Source organism: Seriola lalandi, unplaced genomic scaffold, assembly GCF_002814215.2.
Source record: "Seriola lalandi dorsalis isolate HSWRI2012SDOR001 ecotype SW California unplaced genomic scaffold, Sedor1 jcf7180002054487, whole genome shotgun sequence".
In the NCBI taxonomy this organism is placed as follows: Eukaryota; Metazoa; Chordata; class Actinopteri; order Carangiformes; family Carangidae; genus Seriola; species Seriola lalandi.
The window spans coordinates 217,495-232,152 of record NW_019525040.1 but is presented as its reverse complement, the minus strand read 5'-3'; the positions used below and the strand labels follow the sequence as shown (position 1 = coordinate 232,152).

General features: G+C 37.1%; 2 protein-coding genes across 3 annotated transcripts; both read left to right on the top strand.

The window, feature by feature from the left end:
* The first annotated feature begins 178 nt into the window (after nucleotides 1-178).
* Nucleotides 179-8,640, top strand: LOC111659783 (hemicentin-1). 2 transcript variants are annotated; one of them, XM_023412827.2, is made up of 9 exons: nucleotides 179-329; nucleotides 3,197-3,267; nucleotides 3,372-3,704; nucleotides 4,133-4,441; nucleotides 5,275-5,394; nucleotides 6,170-6,202; nucleotides 6,834-6,878; nucleotides 6,998-7,045; nucleotides 7,241-8,640. In XM_023412827.2, the coding sequence occupies exons 2-8, from the start codon at nucleotides 3,207-3,209 to the stop codon at nucleotides 7,042-7,044; spliced, it is 948 nt and encodes a 315-aa protein (XP_023268595.1). In that variant the 5' UTR covers nucleotides 179-329; nucleotides 3,197-3,206; the 3' UTR covers nucleotide 7,045; nucleotides 7,241-8,640. The 2 variants fall into 2 exon arrangements, with proteins under 2 accessions (XP_023268595.1, XP_023268596.1); XM_023412828.2 differs by lacking the exon at nucleotides 6,170-6,202.
* A 133-nt stretch (nucleotides 8,641-8,773) lies between these two features.
* LOC111659736 (uncharacterized) lies at nucleotides 8,774-13,845 on the top strand. Its single transcript, XM_023412751.2, has 5 exons — nucleotides 8,774-8,943; nucleotides 10,136-10,288; nucleotides 10,678-10,998; nucleotides 11,487-11,608; nucleotides 12,182-13,845. The coding sequence occupies exons 2-5, from the start codon at nucleotides 10,237-10,239 to the stop codon at nucleotides 12,323-12,325; spliced, it is 639 nt and encodes a 212-aa protein (XP_023268519.1). The 5' UTR covers nucleotides 8,774-8,943; nucleotides 10,136-10,236; the 3' UTR covers nucleotides 12,326-13,845.
* The last annotated feature ends 813 nt before the right edge of the window (nucleotides 13,846-14,658 follow it).

Genomic DNA, 14,658 nt, shown 5'->3' with positions numbered 1-14,658 from the left:
ATCTGGAGGAATGATTACAGCAGGCAAAAACTGTTGTAGTGTTAATATTGGCAACAGATTTATTGATTCAAGGCAGACATGAAAAACGGTGTATGTCTGCGAGAAAAAAGTATAAAAGACCAGGAGAAAGTGAGACCTACAGTCACAGGGTTCATATTCTTGTCAAAATGTGTAATTTACAATTTCTACTGTTGGCAGTAGAACGCCCCGAACGCCTCGCCTCCTGTGCTGCTTACTCATAATGAAAGTGAAAGTTAAAAGCAGTTGTGATCGACGGAAAATTGTCCGGTCAGTCTGGATCCTCTCACCAAGAGTCACCAACCTTTCAAGTGAGTTTCACGTTATATTATTGATAAAGACAGTGTGGCATATTTACAGTGTCTCTTATCCAGATAGGTAGGATACGTTTTGTGACGTACGTTGAGTACACCAGTAAAGCGGCGAGGTAGCTCACGGCTAACATGGCGATAATTCATTGAATTTCATTTTCGGTGTAAATACTGTATTTCTTATGTTGTAGTTTATGTGACTTGAAGTGACCGCGGGAACAGGCTGTGGTCATCCTTGAACTGTTTTATTCAGTCGGACATGTCTCGACTCGCTCTAAGGTTCCTCTATGGTAGAGATAGAGATAGAGATACAGCTAAACCCGGTAATAAGGTATGGTGTAATATGTCAGCGTGACTGAACTGAGAATTGACTTTCCTTACTTTAAAAGTTGAAAATATTAGGCTACATTAAATATTGTAGGCTATCATGATTTCCGCAGAGTGTTGGATCACATTCAAATTCAACAGGCCATGCAAATAAATTCAAAAGACAAAATTTGGCAAGTTGTGCTGAAGGAAACATGTTCTGAAATCTTAACCAGATCGAAGGTGATTGCAAATGATTTTGTGCAGCATAAGTCTGTAGCTTTAAGTTAGTTTTTAGTAAGCAGTGAAGCAAGTTTGCAGACACTATGGTGCAACAAAATTACATAAGACACTGTTGGTGTTGATCATAGACATTCTGGTGTTTATATACTTCAGACAGAGGGAATAAAAGTCACAGAAAGGATGCAGCCTACTTTCATCCCTACTACTTTGAATTGATAGTGTAGTAAGCTGAGTCCCCCATGCCAAATAATATGTTGGCTGCTTTAACAGTGTGTGTGTGTGTGTGTGTGTGTGTGTGTGTGTGTGTGTGTGTGTGTGCGCACGTGCGCCTGCGTGTGTCTGCCTGCCTGCTTGCCTGCCTGGTGGCCGGGCTGCTTGCCTGCCTGTGTGTCTTTTCTGTGTGAATTGTGGGGGTGCAACAACTGTCTGACTCCAAACCTTTTGGAGTTTTTTTAATTCTCAGCTCAGCCCTGTAGCACAGCTCCTTGATCTTGCAGATGTTCAGCCTCCAAAGCTGAAGTGGAAGGGGGACCATCAGGATCATTGATCACTGTTCATTTCCAAACTTGAAGTGTACAGACAAGCCAGGCAGTTCACGAAGAAGAAGAAGAAATTCATGGATTATGGATCCTGAAATGATGTAGCGTATACAGTCATAGATGTCTCGGTAGATGTCTCATTCAGACATGCCTCCTCCACCACACAGCTGCACTGGCTTGATAAGCCTATTGGGAAAAGCTAAAAGCTTGCATGTGAACGTCACATTCATCCAGTTAGTTCAGAGTTTCCCAACTCACCCACAAGCACAAGTTGCTTAGGGAAGGGCGGACTCTTCCTGCCCCACACACTTGAGCGGGGTCAAAATAAAGTGGACTAAAGTAAGCAAGCTCTTTACAAAAAGGTAATGGAATGAGACAAGTACCATTAGTAATATAGTTGGTGCATAGATAAAATCGTGTTGCCAGGGATGCATGCCTTTTATTTGCATTGAAATGATTGTGTACCATAACAGTGTAAAGCAGCACCTACAATGACCAACCTTCTTGACATAATGTATAACCAGGGCATAATCATTTTAGATGCTGAAATTATATATATATATATACTTTTTATACTATAATATATACTATAATTTAAGATATAAAACACTATGATATTTGAGACTGGTTTATCAGTGAATATCCGGTTCTCACATGAATGTACTCATAAAATTAATAAAATGAACACACACAAACAGAACCATGTATACCCTACTTCCTTTTGACTTTCTGCCTAGTTGTCCCCAGAGAAAGATGTCTTTCATAATCTTGAAGTCATTTAATAAAAGTCATATGGCAAAAATGGACTTCTTTTCTAAAGTGAGCAGTTCTGAGTTCTGTCAGGTGTTTGGTAAAACCTAATTTCATTTCATGCTGTGTAAACGGTGTGGTTGTAAAAACAGACTAAAAACCAAATACAGATGAGTTTGCTGAATTTATGCCAATATAAACACTGGAGTGGCCACCAGGACAAAGGTTTTCTCAACATTTATTCAAAATTGAAAGAAAAACAAGACTGAATTAGTAAATAATCCAGAAACAGATGCTTCACAGCATCCGGTTTTCTTTTGTCTTTTCATTTATATTTTCATCACTTTGATTGCTCAAGGCAAAAAAAACACTTCCCAAAGCCAAACACACCTGTTTTATCCATATTTTGCTTTTTAGTTTTATCATACTTTCATCAAAAAGTAAACATTTGTTATTGCATAGAAAAAAATCTTGATTGTATTAGGTTAACATGGCAAAAAATAGACTATTCTGTAATTCTTACTTACATCTGTCTTTAACACCAGCTGAAAGCCTCTCCTACAGACTGATGATGAACTCCTCATGTGGAGTGCGCATAAGGAGTTACTGGATTAATGTGAGACCAAATGAAATTAAACAAGACTTTGTATGGCCAATGTGCGAAATTGAAGATGTAGTTGAAAACTATTGTGGAACTGTAAACAATTGTTGACATCATTGTGTCGAATGGCTGTAAATGCGCCTATTAATAGAAACAATTTGCGTCAATTCCTTTTGAAAGAGCAACAGCCAGTAGGAAACCCCTACTCAGTCATGTGGCATTGGGTGCTGCCTTTGAGGATGAAAAGAGTGAATGTGATTGGTCATTAATTTCACCAGCAGCTAACACACTGGCCTCTAATACATACTTGCACTGTGAACTTGCCTTGATTCTCAAAAACAGATATCTGTGAGTTAAAACAATGTATGTGTTCGTTATATTTTAACTGATATTCACCAAAAAATTGTTTATTTTAACTGTCATTTCAGGTAGATAAACATGAACTCCATTGGTGCCCTCTTCGTTATTTGCGCTGTCATCTTTCCCAATGCAAATGCTGGTAAGTTCTGCTATAATTTGGGAATTTCAAGTGTAAAATGCTGCTTGCTACTGATATATCCTGTATTCTCTCTTTTTTTAAAAAAAATGTATTGGCTTGTACAGTTTTTTTAACAGTGCAATGCAGATCTGAAATCGTGGGACAGTATGGCCAGCAGTCACTCCTGCAGTGTGTGGTCGAACCCATAGACAAGGACACAACGATCCGAGTGGTCACCTGGAGGAAAGCGGGAGTTGAGAAAGCCTTACTGGTTTTTCATGAAATGAAAACCATACAGGAGCCAGGCTTTAAGTTTGCTGATCCGTCCTGGAACAACAAGAACATGAACGTGTCCCTGCTCATCGCCAACACAGAAGTGGCAAGCTCTGGGGATTATACGTGCATGGTGATAACAGACAGCGGTGAAGGCAGCAGCACGGTCACCCTTAAAGTAGTAGGTGAGAGGCTCAAGCCATGGAGAGACGATCCTTTTCAGACAAGAAGATAAATCTTCAAAACTAATCCCTGCAAACTCAATTCAAAGCTTAACCTTGAGTAAAGTTATCTCTTGTTTCTGTGATCATTTATGCATTTCTAATTGCAAACAGAAAATAGCATGCTGAAAGACATTATTGTGCCCTTGGTTGAGTGAAGTTTAGACGTTAAGGGACTTTCCTGGCCAGGCAGATTGGTATTTCCCTCAACCAATGTTTGTTCATTCCCCGGTGCATGCCTACTTTCACTTTCAATGTGACAAAATCACAGAAGAATCCAGAAGATATCTCCTGTTGTAGCCAGTTTGTTATCTATTTGTCCTACTTAACATATTTCATTACTTCACTGTTCAGCTCAATGATCACAAATGCTTTCCATTTTGTCTTTGCAGCCAAATACAGTCCACCAGTTATACGCTCCATCCCTAAGAAAATCACTCGAACTGCAGATGGAACCCTGATCTGTGACACTGATGGTGGCTTCCCAAAGGGTCATATTCGCTGGTTTGTTGATGGTGACACGGAATGGACAAGGAGTTCTAAAATGGAGGCGCAACAAACACGAAGTGGGCTGTTTCACCTCTCCAGCAAGCTGACTTTGCTTCAAGGATCCATTTTCTCCACGTATACCTGCGTAGTGTTCAATGCCAGTGGAGGCAAAGAAGCTGAGGATACACTTGAAGTAGAACCAGTATCGTCAGGTATATGTTGTTGAGCAACACACTTGACACCTCTAAGACCTTTTGGCTTAATCCTGCAGCACACAATAATTTCAGCCACTGTTACATAAACACACTTCTGCTTAGGGTTGCTCAAATAAGAGAAACTAAGAGATTGTCGATAAAGAAAAGAAACAAGTTTGCAAATTACACAGACTTTGAACATGTTGAACCACAAAATAGCCACATAAATACGTTCCAGAAAAGACTGGGTTGTTGTGGGCTGGGAACTATTTTCTTCCTCCACATAGCTGTAGTAGTTTTGATACAATCTTCACCAGGTTACAACATGTCTCTCAATCTGACCAAATATCTTTCTTGAAAAATTCAAAACACTGCTCCTCACAAAAAAACAGAACGCTATGTTTGACGGCCCATGTCTGATAAGACTGGGTAATGCCGTTTGATCCACTGTTCAGTCCCACTGATGGAAAAATCCATCAACAGGTTCGCTCGGTCACCGTATTGGCGGTGTTATCTAAGATTTTGTTTATCAGTTGATATGTTCCTCTATTTCATTTACTTATCACACTGTTGTTATTCCAGTGAAGTGCTCCCGTACCAAATGCTGCAATTTTTGTTTTGCTTACAAATATGTTAACTCAAAGTCCAAACTAATGTCCAAACTTTGTAGACCCATCTGGGGTAAAAGAGAAAGTGAATGCCGATTATGTAAGTGTTACACTGGGAATGTCCCACCAGTACATGCATTTCTGCATATCTCAGTTTAGCAAGCACTTGCATCATTGGTCTCTTTGGTTTTGACTTTAAGTATTAGAGCATTCAATCTTTATTATTCAATGTCATTTATTCAGAGATCGAAGGAGGGACCGGGATGGGTAAAGCCTCCAAAATAGTCGCTCCTGTGGTGGTCATCGGATCGCTGATTGCAGGACTGCTGTTGGTGCTGCTGATTTATAGAAGGCGATCTCAACGTGAGTACCTGCGCAGGACCTCATTTGGCTTTCTTTCAAAGTGAAACCATCTAGTATCTTTTTGAGTAATGACATAACACAGATGAAAAAGTACAATTAAAATTTATAGTTATTGTTGGTTTAATGTAGGTGTTCCTACTTATTCTAAAAAAAAAAAAAGAAAAGAGCAAGACCACACAGCAGCAAGCTTAAAATACCACACTATCCTAGATGATGCAAGCACTGATGTACCAACATTTCATTTCCTATGAAAGAAAGAAAGACAAATAAAAATAAGGAGCACTTGCACCGTAGCAAAGAACCCTCGTTCTATTGCTTGAACAAAAGCGACAACATTGTTGAGCCTGGTTAAAAAAATTTTTAAAAAAGTATACTTGAGTATACAAGTATAGCAATACTGGACCACTATTGCTATTATGTTTGAACATGAATTTCTGTTTTTGATGTGATGTTTGAATGCTAATGTTTCATGACTGGCTTTCCGTAAACAATAAAGATCTAAGAGGAAGTAGGCAGACAATGGGTGAAAGGTGAAACAATAATAGTAACAACTGGAAAAACCTGGTGAGCAAGTGTAAGCGGCCGTGTTGTTCAGGGTTGTAAAGCATGCTCTTTTATTTTAATTGTTAAGTTGGATTAACCAGTCTAGCTACTGCAAACACTTTCCATTATTAGACAGTGTTCTCCAAAATGTCAAAGACTGGTGAAGTTAAGCACAAGTAGATCTTTCCAGTGAGTGTGCACTCACTGTCATGATCTATCATTTTATTCACAGAGGCCCGAAGGCACTCTACAGCACCTCTTATGGGTACGTCCATCTTTGGACATAATATTGCGGCTGTTTTTGCTCTTTACTAACGCCTGCACAAAGGGCTTACTTTCGGTGTGTTTCCAAATATATAAAGGCTCTCTATAATGCACTCTATACTATTTTTTTCTGTTTCTCATCTATTTGATGCTGCCTGACACTTAATATCTGCTACAGACCTCATGTTTGATTGATGATGATTCATCTGAATTCCGCTGGTTGAAAGTAATTCAGAGAAAAGGTCTTCTAAGTCTATCACTGGAATTTTTATTGAGCAATGTAGTTGAACATATGAGAACCCATAAAACCAAACTCACTCAGCACAGAAGAAGTTCGATCTATATCCACGCTTTTTCAAACTTATACTCCTGCCATGTTCTGAACCTTGTTTGAACATGTCTATCACTGACTCAGAAACTTCACAGTCTCCAACAATGTCCTGGAAATTACAGTGATATGTACTACACTGGGAAGTAGATTTTGTATTTTTCCGTGATCTATCATCATTATTTGAATCATACCACATCCTGACTCATGTTATCTACGCTTGCATGTGATGAACTCGCTCAATATGGTGATGGTTTCACAGCCACTGATTGTAAACTGCAATAAAATATTTAATTTGTTCTAGGTGGCCATCAAGAGGTTTTCAGATTTCAATTAGAAAGAGAGGAAGGTATGTCTGAAATACAGTATTCCGACTCACTGTGTCTAACCGATAAAACTGTTTTATTACTGTTTTGATATGCACTCTATAAGATTTAATTGAGGCTTTGATATGAAATCTATCTGCAGATCATCCACAGAGGATGGATGACAAGTGCAAAAAATTCCAGGTCTGAGGTAAGTAAAGTGTTCCAAGCAAACAGTTGAACGATAGTTAGTGTCACCTGTATGTTGTTATGTGTGTACTGGCAGTAAAATAGACAATATCAAATGTCTAAAAACTCTCTTCCCCCCTCTCCCTTCTCCTCTCTCTCTCTCTCTCTTTCTCTCTCTCTCTCTCTATCCTCTCTCTCTCTTTCTCTCTCTCTACAGGAGATATTGCCTGTCATATAAATATGAAAACTCACTGGCAATCTGAAATCAACACTTCCTAATATGTCAAATTTCTCTCTGTCATTGTACTTCTCCTATTGCAAACAATATAAACAGGGATTACTTGTATTACTGTGATTCATCAGAGGAAATGTAACATCTCCTCTTACATATTGTAAGCTTCCTAAGTAAACACTTTTATGTCAAGTCTGAACCTAGAAAAAGAAGAGAAAATCTGAGAGTCTGATTTTGATTCAGTATCAGACAACTGGAAGCCAGGGAGTCATGTTCAGCAACATCAGGAACAGAATATAGCATCATCAGAAACCAACACGATAGTGGTATTTTTTTTAGGCTGGCACTGAATGTCCGAGTTTGTGTTGGTTTATTGGAGGAAAAACGTTATAGAGTGTGTGTATGTTCAGCCTACATAGTGAATGAAGCATTTTTCAGCTTGGCAGCAATAACATTTTTTCTCACATCCTTTTATTATGTAAGTATGATAAGGAATACATGAATTCACATTTTAGGAAGTTATGTATGTGTGTGTAGCTTGATGCTCAGATTGAGCAGACTTTCATTTTTGTTTTTTATAATCCACACAACTCAATAATTTGTCCAAGTTTTGTGCTGATGTGGGTTCTTCTTCAGATGTTTGTTGTGGTTTTTTAGCTCTTTTGTAAGTCTGACTTCCAGTCTTGTGTTACCTCTCACTCCCTGAGAACATTCAACCCCCCACAAATTTCATATCCTTTTTCTAACCACTGAGAAAGTTCACCAGATTGATACTGGTTGTACTTCCATGTGTCCCATAAGCTCCACTTGTCACTGACTAGCACAGCTCTGGTGTGTGCTTATGTAACATTTGGTTACAGTGTACAGTTTTATTGCCAAAGCAGCACTTAATCTTCTGTAAGCATATTTTATCTTTCATTCGTCTCTTCATCTGATAACAGCCCTTCAAAAAGGTGGGCATCCACATTTTAAGGCTCTCAGGATTTCTGGTCTAACATGTGCTTAGTAACCAGTAACACCTTATCAGCATCTTTCGAAGTACATGATATCATTATGATATTGATTCATTCATTCATTGGAGTTAATCATTGACTAAGTTGAGAAAAACAACACCAATAGAAACGTTTAAATGTTTTTCATTTTTATTTTTGTTTGTCACAATTTAAAAACCAGAAGGTGACCCAGGGAAAACTTTTTTTGTATATACTATTTTGTAAATCTGTGAAATCTTAAATTTTGTGTGTCTCTTTATGTTTAGGTCAAAATAAGTCACTGAATCATCAAGTCTTTGTATTTTGATTACTGTGTATTTGTTGTGTTTTAATGATTAACAGACACTGATTTGTGACATGTCTTTCTTGTGATTAAAATACGTGTGGGAGTGATGTTTTTACTCGATGTTTTACTAACAGGGATCTACACTCATGTCATCGTCTGCTGGACTTACACATGAGAACTGACTGTTAATGCTCACTGCTCCTCTCTCAGTTGGTGGCTGTTTTTAAGATGAAACACTTCCTGGTTTTCGATTTCAGTTCTTCCTGATGAACTCATTTGATAACGGCAGTCTTTGTTCTTCACTCTGCTGGTGAAATGATCACAGTCATCCTTGTTCCTGTTCCTGTTTTTTGGAAATTGTCTCATTTGCGCATAAAACCACAAAAGTTTCAAAATTCTTCTAAAGAAAGGTGCGTAGTGTTTAAGAGGTAAAGACACGTTATCACATTTTGATAACAGATACTGTGCAAATGATTAAGTGATTAGTTAACAATAGTTAACTAGTTTCTACTATTCAGTATCATATTGATTTTGTTTGTACTTTTTTATCAGTAGATAAAAGATATAACATTATGACATCACATCATTTTGATCCAGATTTAAAAGGAATATTGCAGAATTCAGGTCTTAAATAACTCTCAATCATGCCATCTACTGGACAATTAGCATTACAGCATGTTGTTAGGCCATAACAGCAAAGGCAAACGACATGAAAACTAATTTGAAGGAGGGTGGTTATTATTTTAAAATGTCTCTTGTGCATGTATGCTACATAAACTGAGACATTTTTCTATCTATATATATATATATATATATATATATATATATATATATAAAAATACTAAAATGTATGGAGCAACACTCAATGTATTTGTTATTGTTAATACTTTAAATATAGTTCAGATCTGTCTAAAAACCACACTATGAAATTTTGTACATGTAAAAGTAAGTTTACACTTCACATACAAGGATTTTTACATGTTACATTCACATATATATGCTCCTATATTGTTTTAATTGATTACCGTAATGCTGCATGCAATAGGCAGAGTATTGTTTTATTGTTGTGGTTTTAATAACGTCCACTAGAGGGTGATCTCACCACATAATTAAATTACTAAAGGTTTTTGGCCATGTACATATACAGTACTTTGGGTTTTTTACAGCAGATATTTTGATTTGTCAAAGCAGAAAAAGCACTGATGAAACAAATTTTGCTATTGAAGCCTCAATTACATTAAGTGTTTATTGTATTTAATTTCCAATCTTCCACCAACTTCCAAAGGGCTTGTTCTCACCTCATAGTTCTATATATAAAGTACTAATGTATCAGATATAGAGAACACATTTATCTAAATCCATAGTTATAACCTGTTTTATGTGTCATTATTAATGGTGAGGTGATTTCTATCATTTTAAACCTATGACAGATAGACACATATTTTAAACTTTCTTTAGCCTCAACCTTTTCCTCCATCTACACATTTCCATCATCTGGTTTTCAACATCATAATATTCCAGTCAGCCTGACACGTTAAAGATCATATCAATGTCTAAGGCCCACGAGAAAATGACTTAAATCAAATCATATTTGTCTCACAGGTTTCACACCATCTCACCACATCAAACAGCACCGGAAGCATTTTATTCTGTATAGTGTATGCGAGAGACAAAGACACTTCCTGTTTGTTAAGTGCTGCAAGATGATACTACTCTGTTGGTCTCTCCTGTCACTCTGTCTATCTACCAGTGCAGGTATGTTCATTTGCTTTTCCTATTACATTTTAAGAAGCTTTTGTTGCAGTTGAAGTCAACAATATTCACTGCAACATTAACAATAATGAAGTTTCTTTGTACAGCACTTTTCAAAACAAACTTACAAAGTGATTTACATAGTTGAACCAGGATTAAAACACTTCACGACTGCAGTGAGGCAGATAAAAATCCTTCAATTAGAAATATTACACAAGTAAAAATGGAATAAAGAAGCCAAGTACCCAACAATAGCATCAGATAAAAGGAATATTAACAATAAAAGCAACAATAATAAATAAGATAAGACATGTTGGAAACAAAACTGTATATTTTCATTAATAAAAATGAAGCTGAACCAGCTGAGTCACAGTTTTTCTCTTTTATGACAGAGTTCACTACAGTTCGGCAAAAGTCTGGCGAGAACGTGACCTTGGAGTGTTCCTTCACAAAATGTCAAAGAAGCAATAACAAGACCACGGACATGTATCTGTATCATAATTTAGAGGAGAAGAAAGAGGTGCTTTACTATTACACCGACCATGAATCTGAGAAAATCACCCCACGCAAGGGATACTCAGGGAGGGTTGGGAAGAAAGGATCTCTGGAGAACAACACTGTCACCATCCGCAATCTGACCGTGGATGACTCTGGTCTCTACACATGTGTCTACGATGAAGTTACATGCAATGTCTACATACTGGTTGTATCAGGTGCGTTTTTCCTTTACCTTCCCTTTCTTCTACTTTATATTTGATGATATATATATATATATATAGTATATCACTCATCTTCTCAACATTAGGGATACTATATATATGTATCGTATCACTCATGATGAGTAGTGGTAGTAGCTCATTCTTCTGAGCTTATACAAAACAATTGTGTAACCACTTCCCACTGCAACAAACTCAGCTTGCACATTTGATGCAGATGACCAAATACATATAAATGACCAAGACAAAGAAATGTAATATAACATGGTGTCCTACATAGTGACATTACTAATGTGTGGGGTCGGTTAGACTCCAGGGAAGTTTCATTAAGTAAAGGATCTGAATAGTGCATACTGAATCACTGGTGGACCATGACTGGTACTTAAAATTGGCCATTTGCTATGTGCTTGTCTATATTCCACATACGTATATACAGAATATCTACTTTCTTTTCAGTTTTTGTTGACCTCTCCTCCTCCTACTAGATCTTTTGCATGAAGAAAGTCCAGAAAGAGAGAACAATCTGGGTCTGCTGTTAATCATCTTCGCCATCTGTTCCATCAGCATAATAGCAATCATGTTCTTCATCCTGCTGATCGTCCCAAGGGTGAGTTCAGACATCTATACACACTCTGTGTGTGATTGAGCTTGATTATTTTAGTTGAGGCTTTGTGTCTCAACTAAAACAATCAACATGTACATTATACAGCAGTGGTTTGATCCAGTGTTTGCAGATTTGATTTACTGAAGGACATTGTGTCCCTGCAAAACCACATAACTGCTGTATACGCAAGATTTAGCTGCTTTAGATCTTCACCTCACTGCTGATTACATTTAAAACCACTGAATGCCCTTACTGCGTCTGAAGTGCCGATGAGGATGAAATGTCTTCAAACGTACACTTCTGTTCACATTTTGTCCCAGTGTTGTCTCAAGATAAATACAATTTCTCTTTGTCCGTACATGTAAGTCTCAAAATGACTGATTATAATGAATGATTATAGTGTTTGTAGTAGTATGTGAGATGCCTCATTCAAAAAATCTTTGAATTTCTTCTTCTGTCAACATTTGTCCAAAAAGTCAGTGTCTTAAAACATTTTATACAGAATGTAATTTTCTGACATCTGTACACACCCTCACGCTATACAGACACTCTACAATGATATTTGACTATCAACAGGTGAAACAATGGATCAGCAGAAGAAAAGCAAGAAATGACCCACAGGGCTCCAATGATTACGTGTATGAAGTTATGACTAAGAACGGTCTCCGCCCTGTGGCAGCTCCAGAGCAGTTGTCGCCAAGCCGGAATGGTTACGATTAGAAAACAAAGATCACTTACTAATGTTTTGATGACCATCTTCTTCATGTTTTCTCTGGATTCAAATTTTCAAATGATTTCAATCAACTTACATGAGACAAAATGTAAATTTAATATATGTAAGTACTTGTGGTCACAAACTATGCACTTATCAAGTGCAATAGGGGCAAGTGGGTGAAAATGTTTTGCATTTCTAATTGCAGAGCGCTCACATAACAGACTGATACAAATTCATATATTCATAATTGAGTTAATTAGGTACAAATATGAAAAATGGTAATTCATCATCATCAATCATTAGTAATATGTGTTTGTTTATTGTGATTATGCTTGTTTGTGATAGCTTTTTTTGGCTTATATTTCATATTATTATTTTTATGGCTACTGATGTCATATTTCTTTTCGTAAAGCAGATTGTAAGCTATGTAAGAAGTTCTGCTATAACAGCAAAGAGAGTTTTGAGCATGGATGAGGGTTTACAAACTAATGCAGAATAATCAATAAAAAAGAAAAACTGGTCAAAATATAATTTCACTTAAACCTTATGCCAAAACCAGAATTGTATTTCTGTTAAATATCACTGCTTGTAAAAAACATGTTTGTCAGTTATGGGCAGGAAGTGGGGACTGAAATAAACCACAGGCCTTACAAGAAAAGTTTTCACACAGTTTTTTTTATTATACACTTTATGATATTCAGTCGTTTAAAAGTTTGTTGAATTGCAGCATATTTACACTTGAATAATTTGATAGAATAAACTGTTGATACTTAAGAGCACATGGTCTGAGTATAATGCACTTCTCACAACCTTTTTGGTTTGTTCTGTGGTATTTAGACCACCAACTAAAGAGTTCTTCACACTGACACATGTGTCTGTTAACACAAATGCATGCAAACCACACACCTCCTATAGCCTGTTTTAGAATTCTACCAGTACATACAGAAGCCAGTTTCACTGGGGTCACAGTGTAGATACAGACATTTAAGACTAATTTCATTAAAGAGTGTCTATGGCACCAGTTTCCTTAACGTTTCAGCCTTGTGCTTGTTTTGCCTGCTTTTGTCTGTTTTTTGACCACTGCCAGCCTGCCTTATAGTCTTGGTTAATTGATTATATATGATAATTGGAAGTATACTTTAATTGCCCTGCAGTAGCTACCAAGGAGCTCACTTAGGATGAGAACACACACACACAGACACGGACGTTCCCTTATGACTTGTTTCTCTTGTGGTCAACACACAGAAATCAACACAACAACACCAGACAAATACACAGATGTACCAAGGCTGAATGTAAGGTTACAAATTACTGAGAAGAGCTGGTTTCTGTCTGATATGGTCAGGTAAATGCAGTGATGAACTATATAAAACATACCATACCTACAGCACTGTAGAATGTCAGTCTTTAGTTTAGCCCACAAAGAACTTTTGAAAACCATTTACACAGTACATTGATGTTGTATGCTTGATGTAAATGCTCACTGAGCCTATTATTTGACCTAGTAAAGATTGTTTTAACCTCATTTGTATCATTTACTCAGTCTGCTTTTGTTTCATATATTTTTATTGGAAACATTTGTGCAAAGATTTGGACATTTGTACAGATTATGACTGTTCCAATTTTCTCACTAATCCACAAACATGATATAGAATAGAAAGGAAAATATGAAAGGAAGAACAAAAAGGGAAAAGTGGGGTATATTTGATTATCCATTCACTCACCCACCCACTTGTAATTCTTGAGTTTATGTTCAGTTTGTGTGCTGTTTGCAAGTAAGTAAGTACAAGTTCTTTAGTTGCTATGGGCCCACAAGGGACAAAGTGTTGTTGAGAAACAATCAATTTAGTGATAGCCTCCGATTTTCCCCAGTGGGATTTTCAATATACTGGAGAAGATGCTGCATATTTCAGTCCAAAGACATTCAATTTTGTGGCAAAGTACTAAACTGTGGGTTAAAGTGGGTTCTTGGAATTGTTAGCAGAGAGGGGAAGCATTGGAGAATATTTTATTGGGTTACGATTTTGAATAGTATAACCTGTGCAGCACTTTGAACCGTAGGCTAAGTGGGAATATACTGTAGTGTAAGCTTCTGCCCCAAATATCATTTGTGATTTGTTGACCCAGCTCATCCTCCCAGAGTCTACTTTTGAGTCATTACACCTGCAAAATGTAGGTTATTACATTTTGACACTTCATTAACCCTATCAGTCCCAGCAGAACACTTGCACACAAACTGATTGGTGTATGTCACTGTGACTCAACAAATCAATAGCCCTGTAGTCCCTATGAGCAAAATGAGGTATCACATTCAGTTAAACCTATTCTTCTTTACATA

Excerpts from the sequence above, each read along its gene's own strand:
- LOC111659783 (XM_023412827.2), top strand. The coding sequence starts at position 3,207 with ATGAACTCCATTGGTGCCCTCTTCGTTATTTGCGCTGTCATCTTTCCC. Across the intron at positions 5,395-6,169 it reads TTATAGAAGGCGATCTCAAC|AGGCCCGAAGGCACTCTACA; the intron begins GTGAGTACCTGC and ends TTTTATTCACAG. Across the intron at positions 6,879-6,997 it reads TCAATTAGAAAGAGAGGAAG|ATCATCCACAGAGGATGGAT; the intron begins GTATGTCTGAAA and ends ATCTATCTGCAG.
- LOC111659736 (XM_023412751.2), top strand. The coding sequence starts at position 10,237 with ATGATACTACTCTGTTGGTCTCTCCTGTCACTCTGTCTATCTACCAGT. Across the intron at positions 10,289-10,677 it reads CTGTCTATCTACCAGTGCAG|AGTTCACTACAGTTCGGCAA; the intron begins GTATGTTCATTT and ends CTTTTATGACAG. Across the intron at positions 11,609-12,181 it reads TCCTGCTGATCGTCCCAAGG|GTGAAACAATGGATCAGCAG; the intron begins GTGAGTTCAGAC and ends GACTATCAACAG.